Raw genomic sequence first — 14,854 nt, forward strand, 5'->3', positions numbered from 1 at the left:
ATATAATACCCCCCCTTTAATTTCATCCCCCATTTATCTCCCTAAACTTATAATATCTGAGATTTCTTTACTACTAACCCCCTTCCAACCCCCACCCTCCTCCTCCTCCTCCTCCTCCCATTATGGCCACTTTCTTTCCCCTCTGCCTCCATTCCCCTCATATTGAGGCCCCCTGGTCCCCATCCTCCCTCATATTGTGGCCCCCTGGCCCCCATCCTCCCTCATATTGTGGCCCCCTGGCCCCCATCCTCCCTCATATTGTGCGGGAACCAAATTTGTCTTGCAATTTAAAACCTAAAAACTGCAGCGTTTCAACTCATGTTAAGGCTGCATTCACACATTCTGTATACATTGCGTTTAGAAGCGCATTGCAAATGTATGTGGGCGGTGCTTAGTCTGATCGCTTCCATTGAAACGCACTGTTTCATATTATTTCCATGCAAGCTCCTCCCCGTTCCGTCTATGTTGCATTTTGAAACAGAATCCGGACAGAATGTGTGAACGAAGCCTCGGTGAAAACATGCAGTTTTTCTTGCAGATTCCATGCAGATTGTGCAGCAGATGGCAGCATGAATGTTGCCAATTTTACTTTTGAAATAAGTACAGGCAGTCCCCGGGTTACGTACAAGATAGGGTCCGGAGGTTTGTTCTTAAGTTGAATTTGTATGTAAGTCAAAACTGTATATTTTATCATTGTAGATCCAGACAAAAAAATTTTGGCCCCAGTGACAATTGGAGATTAAACTATTTTTGCTGCAATGGGACCAAGAATTATCAATATAGCTTCATTACAGACACTTTACAGCGGATTATTTCAATCTGGGACTATAGTAAAGCATTCAGAAAGCTTCACCAGAAGTCAGAGGGGTCTGTCTGTAACTATGGGTTGTCTGTAAGTCGGGTGTCCTTAAGTAGGGGACCGCCTGTAATATCAAATTCCAAAAGTGTAAACTAACCCTTAGGTCGCGTTCACACGTAGCATTTGAAACCTGGTCCTGATTGCATTGTATGAACATTGCATTTACATTCATCTACTTTGTGTTTATGTAAGTGCAATGTTAACATCCTGTAAACAGTATGTTTACATTATAGTAAATCTAACATCAAAATCCACCATGATGAACCTGGGACATTTACTAATCGATCCAGTGACGTTGGTATATTCTTATATTTCTTGTTCATGGCCGCCTTCTTTCTAAAATCAACAATTATGCAAATTAGCCAGAAGAGGGGGCGGCGATTAACCCTTTCTGCCCATCACCCAGCCTGGAGAGGGGTGACTCGGCCCTGATGCCGGTCCTGCACCCACCTGTATTTGTTACGCCCACTAATGCCTAAAAATCGCCCTGCATTGTGCGTGTAAGAGGCGCTCACCCCCTCGTCTGCCGCGGTTCTGTGCCGTGAAGCGCTTTTTCCGGTCGCTCTCATTGTTCCGGGGGACATTGCCGGAAGCGTTTCCAGGCCTCATTTACTCTCTATGTGCGGAGTTCAAAGGGTTATTGTCTGGAGGGGTTCACCTCGATTATTTAGCCGTTTTTTTGTTTTGTAGGTAAATATGGACTGGATGGGGGCGTTGTGGGAAGCTGCGGGGCTCGTTCAGACACGTGCATTGTAATTGTAAGACCTGAGCTACACGGGTGACTGCTAATGGGGTAATAACACTTGTGATGTAGCACCAGGATGATGGGAGTCATTGTCTATGCTCCTAAGTACCAGGCCAGGGGAGGGGGGTGATAATAGGCTGCTGTCTACATTATGGGATCAGTCCATAGGAGCCACACAGTGACATTTCCATACTTTCTACTGGAGACATAACCTGCACGACCCAGCTTTCCAAGATTGTTCAAGGGAGTGTGTCCTCACACTGCTGTGCTCTTATCTCTCTGCATAGAGCAGCTCAACAGATCCTCATATCTGCAGCCAGCGTTAGGTATTGTCCCTGGAGAAATGTGTATTCTACCCTTGTGTATGTTAGTAGCAGCAGGACTGTGAAATAAGGATTTATATTCCAGGGTTGTAGCTTCTGCTAGTAGACTAGGGGTTTGTCCTCACACTGCTGTGCTCACTGCAGACAAGGTTGGGTATTGTCTTTTGAGAGATGTGTAATCATACCGTTGTGTATGTTAGTAGCAGCAGGACAAGGAAATTTATGGATTTATGTTCCAGGATTGTGGCTTCTTCAAGTGCACTTAGTGTTTATCCGCACACTGCTGTGCTCTGTGCTCTCCGCACATCTCTGATCAAGAACAATATTGAAAGCAATCCTACCTGTTTATATGTTGTAAGTAGCAGCAGGACTGTGACATGGAGTTATGTCCCATGATTGTAGCTTCTCCAAGTGCACTGGAGGTGTCCTCACACTGCTGTGTTCTGAACTCTAGATCTTAAATTGCTCCACAGACTCTCTTCCGCTCTTTAGTATTCAACAATAAACCTGCTGTAACTTGTACCCAGAACTGAGAGGAGGGGTGTAAAGCTGATCTGTGCTTAGAGCACAGCAGTGTGAGGACACACCCCCAGTGCACTTGTTGAAGCGACAGTCCTCAAATATAAAGCCATATATCACAGTCCTGCTGCTACTTACAAAGTTCTGATTACACATTTCTCAATACAGGGACACTATAGAACGCTGGCTGCAGAGAGCACAGCAGTGCGAGGACACATCCCCCAGTGCACTTGGAATAGCTACAGTCCTGGAATAGAAATCCATATTTCACAGTCCTGCTGCTACTAACATACACAAAGGTCTGATTACACATCTCTCCAGGGACAATACCGATCACTGGCTGCAGTCTGCATTGTCAAAACTGCTCATACATTCCCTTTAAGGTGACGTAAGTTACCATACAGGGGGGTCCTGCTACTTACCTGCTTTGTAATGTGAGTGCTGGCAGCGGCTCGGTGACATGTGGCGTCTTCTCGCCCGGCGTTCACTATGACGCGGCCAATAACGTAGAACACGGGGGAGCGCGGTTTTGGCAGGACCCCGGGGGCTGGTGCGGACGGTTTCACACATCTCCCCCCGAAAAAGAAATGTGCTGAGCCGCCATTATTTTCTCCCAAAACTTTTACTGCTTTCCCACGGCTCGAATAACCAGAAGATACAGGGAGGATAACGCGGAGCCTGTGCATTCACCGTATACAGCGGGGGAGGGGGCATGCATGTGCGGCCGCCATGTTTTATCATGGCTTCCCTTTGGATACATCATGGGAATGATGGTCCTGAGTGTGAGATGGAGGCAGGAGGGGAGTGGAGAGCGGAGCATGAGACGTATCGGTGACAGGTCCTATGCATCTCCTGACATACACCCCCCATGCAGGAGGCAGAGGGACGTCCCGTGTCCAGAGGGTGCAGACACACCAAGGTCCCGGAGGAGACTGATACTATACACAATACCTTATAGGTACAGATTCTACTTCACTGAAACCCCAGCGATCATAAACATGGGGGGGTCCCGGATTCCTCGCTCTGCCTGATCACTCTCCTGATAGATAAGGAGTGGGAGACCCCTTAACGACTGCCATACGTACCCCATGCAGATAGCCCCTGCCATGATGTCTACACGTTAAGGGGTCTCCCACTCCTTATCTATCAGGAGAGTGGTCAGGCAGAGCGAGGAATCCGGGACCCCCCCCCCCCCCCCCATGTTTATGATCGCTGGGGTTTCAGTGAAGTAGAATCTGCACCTATAAGGTATTGTGTATAGTATCAGTCTCCTCCGGGACCTTGGTGTGTCTGCACCCTCTGGACAGGGGACGTCCCTCTGCATCCTTCGGATGAGCGGAGGACGATCGGCCGCCTGTAAAGGGCAGAGCCGCCAATGTCTGACTCGTAAATGTTCTGTCTGATTAGAATGTAAAAAAAAAAAAAAAAATGTATCATTTGTTTTGGAAGTGAAAGCTCCGGGATCAGCGCGCGGCGTATCCATTGTCATCATCCGCTTGTGTAGCTGCAGATTTAACCCGGGCACTTGGCGTCCTCATAAATATGAAAACGCCAGACGTCTGTTGGCAGCATTAGACGCCCGCTGACCCAGTGGTGCCCTCTGCAATCTTGTAAGCAGATCAGCTTCCTGCGTACGGCAAGGTGGCACCGTCTGCTGTGCCAGCGGAGGAGATGATCCGGGAGACACGGCGACAATCCGCTCCCCTCCCTGGGTAAACACGCTGTTCAGAGGCTTATTCCCATGCATTAGTCAGTCTAGCATGGAAAATTGGAGCGTCTGCAAATTTGTGCCATTCTCTTGGCTTTGATGTCGGGCTGGAGGGTCATGTCGGTACTTGCCGCAGTCGTTGAGGAGACGTCGTTTCATGTAGGTTATAGTGTCATGTGAAATGAATTTTTGGGAGTTTAGTGGCTTATATGTATGTATAAAAAAAAAAAATTAAGACTTTTGAAAAATAATTGTACTGCTATTCCCATCCGGCCTCCGGGGGCAGTGTAGATTTTTTCGATTCTTTAAGCAGGGGGTGGAGCTCTACTCCGTGGCGCCCTCTGCAAATGCACCTCCTGCCGTAAACCGGTCAGATATGGAGAACAATGGAAGTTGGAGCTGAAGTTGCTGTAACAAGTAGAAGTTGTGACGACTGGATAAGATGAGGACAACACCCAGAAAGCTGCTACAGTGTATCCAGAAGGGGATTCTGTGACTGGCCTCTTATTCTGCTCCCCCCAGGACTCGGGACCAAATCCTGAGATTGTGCCTAGAAGCTCCTCCTGAGGACAACTATAGGAGCACAGAACAAGGAGATACAGGGGCACATTGACTTACCCGTCCATGCACGTTCCCCAATCCGGAGTGTCCAACTGGAATGCACATCTGCCGCGATTCACTAAGATCGTGCGCCCGATTTCCTGCATGTGTCGCTTCCCCGCTCAGGTCCTCCGGAGTTCACCTTCATCAGATGTCCCAAACCAATTTATGCCGCATTAAAGCCGGTGCCGATGCGCCAAAATCCAATTGCATGTGTCACAATCCCGTTCTAAATCCCTGGGACCCTTAGTAAATAAGCCCCACAATGTTGTCAATAGCCGCCTCCTTCTGCAGCCGTTATAATATAAGTACAGGTGGTCCCCTACTTAAGGGCACCCGACTTACAGACGACCCCTAGTTACAGACGGACCCCTCTGCCCACTGTGACCTCTGGTGACCTCTCTGGATGTTACTATACTCCCAGGCTGCAATGATCAGCTGTAAAGTGTCTGTAATGAAGCTTTATGGATAATCCTTGGTCCAATTACAGCAAAAATAATTTGAAACTCCAATTGTCACCGGGACAAAAAACACAAACTCCAATTATAAAATACACAGTTTCAACTTACATACAAATTCGACTTAAGAACAAACCTATGGACCCTATCCTGTATGTAACCCGGGGACTGTCTGTACATAGTTTATGGATAATGTAGCAGAATCATTTTTCACAGAGAAAATTCAGCGGGATTATGCGCTGCTTAAAGGTGCGCGTCCCCAGGCTTCACCCTATTAAACTGCCGGTCCCCTCTAGGATTCCCTCTCTTATGGGAAATCTCATCTGTTTACCTAGAAAAGAAATATCCCCCAAAGTCGTGTTATAACGATCAGAGATGAGTCATATTTTATCTGAGATGAGTGAAGTTTATTGGCTGGAGCGAGGGAGTGTCACTTCACTACCGATCTTTGGTACGGTGGCACCTAGAAACATGCTGCTGGTTTCATTTTAAAGTGAAGCATCTCATCTTCTAGATTCATGTTTATACTCAAGTATAAGCCGAGTTTTTTTTTTTTAGCACAATTTTTGTTCAGCACAATTTCATATACGAGGGGAGACTACTGGACATTTTATCAGAGAGTAGCAGCTGCATTTCCCATCCTAGGCTTATACTCGAGTCAATCCGTTTTCCCAGATTTTGTGGTAAAAATAGGTGGCTTGGCTTATACTCGCGGATATACGGTACATCTCGTACTTCTGTAAGCAACAGAACATGAGATAGAGACAGGTAAAGCTGTAGTTGGAAATCTGAGCTGCAGATAAAGATCCGATTTCCACATATTTTTTTATTTTATTTTTTATTACTTGCCTGTAGATCACAGAACCACAAACCCTATCAGAAAGAATAAATTCTTATCTTTGACATGACACCAGCATGTTTCTAGGTGCTATAGAACTAAAGATAGAGGGTTCTGAAGTGACTCTCTTCCTGTAGCCTCTAAAAGTGACTCTTCTGCTCATTGTCACGTGACTTTGGAGGAGATTTTTTTTTTTATTAGCAAGATTTCACTGGAAAGGGAATTCTATAGCATAGAGTTCATTCCCTACTTGAAGGGGGTAAGTTTAATCGGGTAAAATCTGGTACCAGGTCCTCAAAATAGGCAGAAATCCACCGCAAACGTAGTCCTGCTGCATACGTGGTCTCCCTGTCAGCTCCAGGCCCTGGGATCCTGTGAGACGGTTTTTGTGTTTTGTTGCTCTTTGGGAAATGGCGCGGTCATCAGGTTTTTTTTGGGGGGTGTAATGAGAACGACTGCAGAAACAGGAAGGAGGCAGCGGAGATTGTACCCGCTTGTCTGCAGATTGTTCAGCGGAGGTAATTTCGGCGGTGAGACGCCTTCGTCAGACATTTCTCAGTTGTGTCACATGTCGTCTGCGGCCGCTGCAGGGTTAACCCTTCGCTGCTCTCTTTCCTCTTCGCTGCGGCCACGTTTTCCTGCCACAAATATCCGGCTGTGACTATGAGTCTCCATCACACGGGGCTGACGCTGTAGAAATACAAGTCTCAGATTCTGCACATTGCAGATTGGCGCAGCGAGCGATTATCAGATTAGGGATTTTGTTCAGATTACCCGTCTGCTCATAATACATTTGTATATTTTATTAAAGGCCCACCCAACTAACAGCGTCCCCTGGGCCCTTTAATTAGAGAAGAACTGTTTGCAAGTGCATCGTGGGCGGACCTGAATTACCCAGATTTAAAGGGGTTTTGTCACCAGATTTTACCCTGTTAAACTCCCAGGTAGGGGATGAAATTTCCTTTCTAAAATTCCCTCTGTTATGTGAAATATTCCCCATTTATCTATAGCAAAAAATCATCCACAGTTGCATGATAATGAGCAGAGAAGAGTCATGTTTTGCCGGAGATGAGTCCTATTTAGTGGTTGCAGAAGGAGTGTCACTTTAGGCACCCATATATTTAGTTCTATAGCACCTAGAAACATGGTGGTGTATTAAAGATAAGAATGTTATCTTTCTGATCGCAACGGGCTTGTGGTTATATGAGGTACAGAAGTGGACATACAGGCAGGTAATGACATAGCTGTATCTCTGAACCACAACACTAATGTGATCTGAAAGATGAGAGTATTATCTTAGTTATGCCACCAGAAGCATGTTTCTAGGTGCTATAGAACCAAAGATAGTTATGTCTGAATTGATTTCCCTGCAGCCTCTTAACTTGACACGTCTCATGTAAAATCTCTCCATCATTTTCACATGACTTTGGGAGGGGTACTTTTTTATAGGTAAACAGGTGAAATTTCACATAAAAGAGGAAATTATAGAAATATATTTCATTTCCTGATGGGGCTGAGAGTTTAATGGGGTAAAATTGGATATCCCTAGTCATGTTTAAAGGACATTGACCACCAGGATGAAGGGTTGTAAACCAAGCACACTGACATACTGGTGTGTGTCTGGCATACTGGCAGGATCTGCTCTCCTTTGAGCTTCTAGTGCCCTTGTTTTTTTTTTGTTTTTTTTTAAAAAAGCTTAAAAACAGTATGCACTCCGGACTCCATAGATGTTAATGCAGCCCTGGAGCCCATCGAGCTCATTTGCATAATTTCAAAAGCCTTTTTTTGTAAAATCCAGGGCATAAGAAACTAAAAGAAGAGCAGATCCTGCCAGAGGGGGTGCACACCAGTAAGACAGTGGATGTTTACAATCCTTCATCCTGATTGTAGATTTCCTTTAAGTGCTCTTCCTATGAACATTGGGGCACATTTACTTGCATTCCCCCTGTAGTTCACCAAAAGTGCATTGTCCGTGTATAATGTGCTGTGCGGGGAGTCACTAAGATCCTGCACCCGATATCCTGCATGTGTCGCTTCCCCGCTCAGGTCCCCGGAGTTTACCTTCTTCTTCCTGGTGCATGTAAGTGCATTGTCTGTGTATAATGTGCTGTGCGGGGAGTCACTAAGATCCTGCACCCGATATCCTGCATGTGTCGCTTCCCCGCTCAGGTCCCCGGAGTTCACCTTCTTCTTCCTGGTGCATGTAAGTGCATTGTCCGTGTATAATGCGCTGTGCGGGGAGTCACTAAGATCGTGCGCCCGATATCCTGCATGTGTCGCTTCCCCGCTCAGGTCCCCGGAGTTCACCTTCTTCTTCCTGGTGCATGTAAGTGCATTGTCCGTGTATAATGCACTGTGCGAGGAGTCACTAAGATCCTGCACCCAATATCCTGCATGTGTCGCTTCCCCGCTCAGGTCCCCGGAGTTCACCTTCTTCTTCCTGGTGCATGTAAGTGCATTGTCCGTGTATAATGCGCTGTGCGGGGAGTCACTAAGATCGTGCGCCCAATATCCTGCATGTGTCACTTCCCCGCTCAGGTCCCCGGAGTTCACCTTCTTCTTCTTGGTGCATGTAAGTGCATTGTCTGTGTATAATGCGCTGTGCGGGGAGTCACTAAGATCGTGCGCCCGATATCCTGCATGTGTCGCTTCCCCGCTCAGGTCCCCAGGAGTTCACCTTCTTCTTCCTGGTGCATGTAAGTGCATTGTCTTGCAACACAATTTAAAAGTTAAATCCCGCGCTCAGTCCGAATCGGTTGGATCGTCCGACGGCACCGCCCCCCCCTGATTTCTATCGCATGGAAGCCGCCGCAGCTGCGACACAATTCCAGCGCAGACACTTCTTAAATAGTGGAGTATTATCAGGAAGTGGTAGGTCGGGCTCCCGGTGGTAGGTCGTCCTCTGGGGATGGGCAGGTGTGTGGCGCAGGACTTATTGGGTAATTCCCTATAGAAAGGATTTGGGGTTTCCCCTCCTTCCCCTCACACTGTTCCTGGTGCTGAAGCCTCGCTCATTGTCTCCCCGCTAGCGGCGGCGCAGTGATTCATTGTTCCCGGGGACAGAACGTCTCCACCAGAGGGAATTCTTGTGCCATTGTTGGTGGCCACGTCCTTAATATTTTTTTTTTTTTTTTTTTTTTGCAATGAACCATTTTCACGGAAGGGATTTTTGTGGTCTGGCAAAAGATTTTCCAAACTTTGAGAACATTGTTTTCAGGCAACTCCTAATGGATGATGTGTGAGGCCAGGGTGTAGCTCTGGAGAAGAGCTTGAAGGGATCGTCCATGGCTGGGGGCTTCTCCTAGCACTAGGGGACAATTATATAGGGTTACTTTATCTATAGTAATTGTATGTCATGTTTGTTATTAACGGGTATCACAATAACAATCGGATTGGTCTGTCTGCTGGGATCTGCATCGATCATGAGAGTTCTGGGTTGAGCATTTGTCCTACTGCTCCATTCAATACTATGGAGCAGTTCTTCGCATGCTTAAGCCTCTCATAGACAGCGAATGGGAGATACCTAAGAGCTGTGCTCGGCAACATAGTATTGAATGGAGCAGCAGGACACACACTCGGTTTGCTGCTCCATGATTTAGTGAGAACTTTACCCCTGTTCTGGTGTTGGGTGGAGGTCCCAGTAGTCAGAATCCCCCACTGATCGGATACTAATGTTTCTTATTCCGACTCTCAGATGATCCTACAGGGCAGTGATGGGGAACATTTAAAATCTACTTATTTATCACAAAGTGCCGACACAGCAAGTTTATCAGCAACTTTTTGCTCCCTGCTCTTTCAGTTTTATTGAAAGAAGGGGGAATTCAGATTATCACCGTCTCATTGTAAGGTTCCTCTATGTCCCCTCGATGAGGAATAATTGGTGGTCAGGAGCTCCAGTGATAATCCAGCCCTGTCCACTGCTGCTCCTGGTATCCAAGGAAGTCGGAGCTGCGGGAAGACGCCTTATGTCACTGAACCTGTGCTGGGTGCTGGCCTGGGTGCCCACAGAGACGGCTCTAAGTGGCACCTCTGGCACCCGTGCTATGGGTTTGTCACCGCTGCTATAGGGTTTATGTTTCCTCTATGTGTAGATCAGGGTCCATAGTTCCTCCGCTCTGTATGTGGAGATCTGTGATTGTTTAATTGCAGCAATATCAGGATTAAGCAGCGGATTTCCTTGTCGGTTGATGATTTTACTACTGTCACCCTTCTGGATATGGCCTTAGGTTTATGGCACCCGGTGATGTGACTGGACGTCTACTGCCTTAGGTTTATGGCACCCGGTGATGTGAGTGGACGTCTACTGCCTTAGGTTTATGGCACCCGGTGATGTGACTGGACATCCATTGCACGGCCTTATCGGTGCTAATCCTTTGGACTGGACGCTGTCAGGAGACTTGTGTCACGTTTGACTGTTGTGTGTAATCTGCTCACCAGGTTATTACCGTGCAGAAAGCTGAAGCCTTTCCCATTGCTGTCCCTGCGCAACCCCAGATCCATCCCTCCCCGCACCAGGGGTCACAGACTAGAAAAAGACACAGTACACACATAAAGGCTGATGTGCCAGTGTTACCTCTATCTGCACAAAACATTTTTTCCTGAACATTTACAAGCGCCTCCCCTTCTCTTTCTGTGCCCCTCTTTCTTCTACTACTTCCTCTAGCATTCCCTCTCTCTGTATCCCTCTTTCTACCACTACCCTTCTCTCTTTCTCTATCCCCTTTTCTACCACTCCCCTTCTCTCTCTTTCTCTTTCTCTATCCTCCTTTCTTCCATTACCCTTCTCTCTTATTCCATCCCCTTTTCTACCACTACCCTTCTCTCTCTTTCTCTATCTCTTCTCCTCTCTCTTCTCCTCTGTCTTTCGCTCACACCTTTTCTGTCTCTCTTCTTTCTTCTTTCCTCTCACAGTTTTTCTTTCCTCTTTCAATCACTCTTTCTCTTTTTATTACTGTACCTATTCTTTTCCTCTTACATTTTCTGCCTGCATTCTTCTTCTTTATCCCTTCTTTCCACTCACATTTTCACGTTTATTCTTTCACTCTTCCCTTTCATTTGTGCTCTTCTTCATCATCTCTCATTTCCTCCCTCTTTTATTTTATTTTCCCTTTTTCCCCCTCTCATCTTTAACCCTTCGTTCCTCTCTTCTCCGTTTTTTTCTTTTCCCTATTTATTGATCTATTCTTTCCTTTCCCTTCTGCGATTTTCACTCTCTCCATTACCTTTTCCTCTTATATTTTCGCCCTCTTTTGCTCCCTCTTCCCCTTTCTTTCCTTTCTTCTTCTTCATCTCTATCGCTCCCGTTTATGGTGTGCACCTTCCCTCCGCTCCTTCCTGGTCGCTGATGACACGGAGCTCCATATATCACGTGTATACAATAAGTCGGGTTATCTTCTTGTCTCACTGATGACGTTTAATCTTTATGGAAAGAGACTTCGGAGGTTACCGAGTTCTTCTTTTGCTTTTTCATCTGAAATGTGACTCTTGATGACTCGGTGTTTGGGCTGGGATTCTTCCAAGCCGCACTCATCCCTTTCCCTGGAGTATGTGCAGCGCTCCCTGCCAGACCCCGCTCCGCCGACCGCCGTGCCCATCATAGGGCTCAGCACATTCTATACTGGCACAGCCCCAGGGTTAACCCTTCTCCATCCCAACAGTCCATTACTGTACGGTGCAGAGAAATTCAAAACTGCAAAACTGCATTAGAACTTTAGTTTTGACATTCAGTGTTCTATTAGTCACTATATGAGATCCCATAATAAAAATAAAATGTAGATATAGAGTTATAAAGAGACAAAAAATGTGTCCTAGTTTTGTGTATGTAGCTCCCATGCAGACCTTTGTGACGATTGCATGATTGTAGTAATGGGTTGTTCACGAACGAGCCGGCACCAAGAGCCGGCTCATTTGCATGAACAACATGAGCCGGCTCACCTCAGTGAGCCGATGGTTCACTAAACCCCGCCCTAAACGACTCACCACGCCCCCTTTAAAATCAGGGTAAAAGTGGTTTGGTGTGGGGTGACTGACTGTCCCGGGCTCCCTATTATATATTTAATGGGGAGCCGTTCAGGAGCCAAATGAGCCGGCTCATCTTAGCGAGCGGAGCCTAATGAGCCAGATCACTAAGAAGAGCCGGACTTCCCATCGATACAAGATTGGTTGTGCAAGTAACTTTGTCCTCCACCTATTCATCTCTCACAGACGGATTACAGATTGTGTGTTCTGGAAGCTCTTTGGAGCAGCTTTGGGGGCGAATAGTGAACCCTCATTATGATACTGCAGGAGAGAAGGAAAGCAGAAGTATTGCACATTTCTGATCACTTTATATAATGTGTGTAGATGTAGATTTATACCTGGAGCTTGGACTGTGTAGTAATTTCTTATGTGTAATCCTACATTATTGTAGCTTCAAACCCCCTTCCCACTGCATTGTATTTGGCTGCTCCTTGCATGTCCGCCCCAGGGAGTGTGATCTTAAAGGGATTGCATGGAATAATATACAGTGTTTTCACAGACTCTATGCCATTATCATATTATAACTCAGTCCAGTTAAATGAATGCAATACAGAGACAATCCATGGACTAGGGGCGGGGCGCTGTTTCTGGGGTAAAAATACATCATTTAAACCCCCTTTAAAGATAATGGGGCACATTTACTAAGGGCTTTGTTCCAGTTTTCTTCTGGGCTTTGCACATTGTTTTAGGTGCAAACTGCTTGCACAGGTATTTAAAAAGTGCCAGCACCACATTAGTTTCACGGCTGCACTGAAGGGGGCGCTCCGGCACGCAGTCAGACCGTGCACCACGTTTATTCTGCAAAGTCCGACAGAAGTGCATGGAACGCCCCATGTTAAAGGTGCACCAAAAGAAAATTGGTGCCCACTGTCGGAGCAGTGCAGGGAGCACTAGGTTCATGAAGAACGTGCGCCAGAAATCCTGAATCTAGCGCCCCCTGCCTATACACAGGACACTGCACATAGTACTCACTGCGCTGGTCTTAGATGGGTATTTGGTATTCTCCCTGGTGAGATTTGTATTCTTACCCATGTGCAGCAGGACTGTGGCATGTACATTTTAATCCCAGGATTGCATCTTCTCCAAGTGCACTGGGAATTGTTAAATATTGTGCAATGTGTGTATTTTGTAACAGCAGGACTGTGAAATATGGGTTTATATTCCAGAATTGTGCACGGAATCCTCTCACTGTTGTGCTTTTTTTCTTTCTGAGTAAGAGCTTCAGCATTCTACAGCAGTCACTCAGAGCAGAGGGGGAGGGGATGTGGTGTCCTTTGAACTCACAGCAGTGTGAGGAGGCGCCTCCAGTGCATCTTGGAGCAGCTACAATCCTGGGATTTAAATCCACATGTCACTGTCCTGCTGCTACTATAGCACACGAAGGTCTGGTTACACATTTCTGCACATGGCTGCACAGAGCACAGCAGTGTGAGGACACCCCCCATTTCCTATGGAGTAGGTTCAATCCAGGAATATATTAATGTTTTACAGTTCTTCTGCTACTAAAAATACACATAAAGTTATATTCACACAGCTCTGCTGAGCACTGCAGTGTGAGCACATACACCCAGTATACGTAGTTATAATCCTGGAATATAATCCCATGTTTCACAGTCCTGCTGCTCCTAACAACATACACAAAGGTGGTGTTCATGTAGAGCGTTGCTCTTTCGTGCTCCTGGCTGCCCTCCACAGTGGACCCTGGGATTATGTGCATGTGAGTGCATGCTCATCCTCATGGAGTGCTGCCTGCGCCACTCACCAGCGTCTGAGGCTTCACACACAGGAACCTCTTTCATTGTTAAAAATAACATGATCCGATTTCTCAAAGGAAAATTTCCCTTTTCTCCCCTCCCTCCCTTCTCTCTCTCTCTCTCGTCCCCCTTGTCTTTCAGTTCTTCCTGCCGCCACTTGCGGAGATACTTGTATGTCCTGGACAAAATGTATTTTCCTCCCTCGCACTGCTCCACGCTGCAGCATTGCTTCACCAGTCTGAGTGACAATGGAGAGGAGCTCTTGTCTATAACTTGCTCTCATGTTCTCCGATCCTATGCCTCCAGGTTATTAATCTCTGCTCGCTGTCTGCATGCTGCATGCTCCGGTGTCCAGTGCCCGTCATCATATCATCTGCATACACAACTTACCATGTTACCATAACCATGCATGTACTATACCATAGGAACTTGCCTGCACATTGTATAATCTATAGCCAACCACTGCATCTATCATAAATTATCTATCTTCTACTGAGTTACATCCAGTTTTATACTTCAGAGTTTCACTCACTATTCTGCTTGTAATATGACTCCAGCAGCAGAATAGTGAGTGCAGCTCTGGAGTATAATACAGGATGTAACTCAGGATCAGTACAGGACAAGTAATGTCATGTATGTACACAGTGACTGCACCAGCAGCAGAATAGTGAGTGCAGCTCTGGGGTATAATACAGGATGTAACTCAGGATCAGTACAGGATAAGTAATGCCATGTATGTACACAGTGACTGCACCAGCAGCAGAATAGTGAGTGCAGCTCTGGAGTATAATACAGGATGTAACTCAGGATCAGTACAGGATAAGTAATGTCATGTATGTACACAGTGACTGCACCAGCAGCAGATAGTGAGTGCATCTCAGGTGTATCTCGTCAGCTCGTTATCTCTGTCTGTTGCTGTGAGAGGCTGTGTGCTGCTGCTGCTCCTGAGCTCCAGGGAAAACCACCTCCACCTGGGGCCTGCTCTCTCCTCTCCCAGGGAGGGAGTGGGTTTTCAGGCATGAGCCAGGGCAG

General features: G+C 46.6%; 1 protein-coding gene across 1 annotated transcript in view; it reads left to right on the forward strand.

Moving 5' to 3' along the window:
* LOC140109544 (dymeclin-like) overlaps window positions 1-14,854 on the forward strand; it is a 187,331-nt gene that overhangs the window by 67,297 nt on the left and 105,180 nt on the right. Inside the window, exon 13 of the mRNA XM_072132071.1 lies at window positions 13,964-14,128. Within this exon, the coding sequence (XP_071988172.1) occupies window positions 13,964-14,128 (165 nt within the window). The remainder of the gene's footprint in view (window positions 1-13,963; window positions 14,129-14,854) is intronic.

Source organism: Engystomops pustulosus, unplaced genomic scaffold (assembly GCF_040894005.1).
Source record: "Engystomops pustulosus unplaced genomic scaffold, aEngPut4.maternal MAT_SCAFFOLD_216, whole genome shotgun sequence".
In the NCBI taxonomy this organism is placed as follows: domain Eukaryota; kingdom Metazoa; phylum Chordata; class Amphibia; order Anura; family Leptodactylidae; genus Engystomops; species Engystomops pustulosus.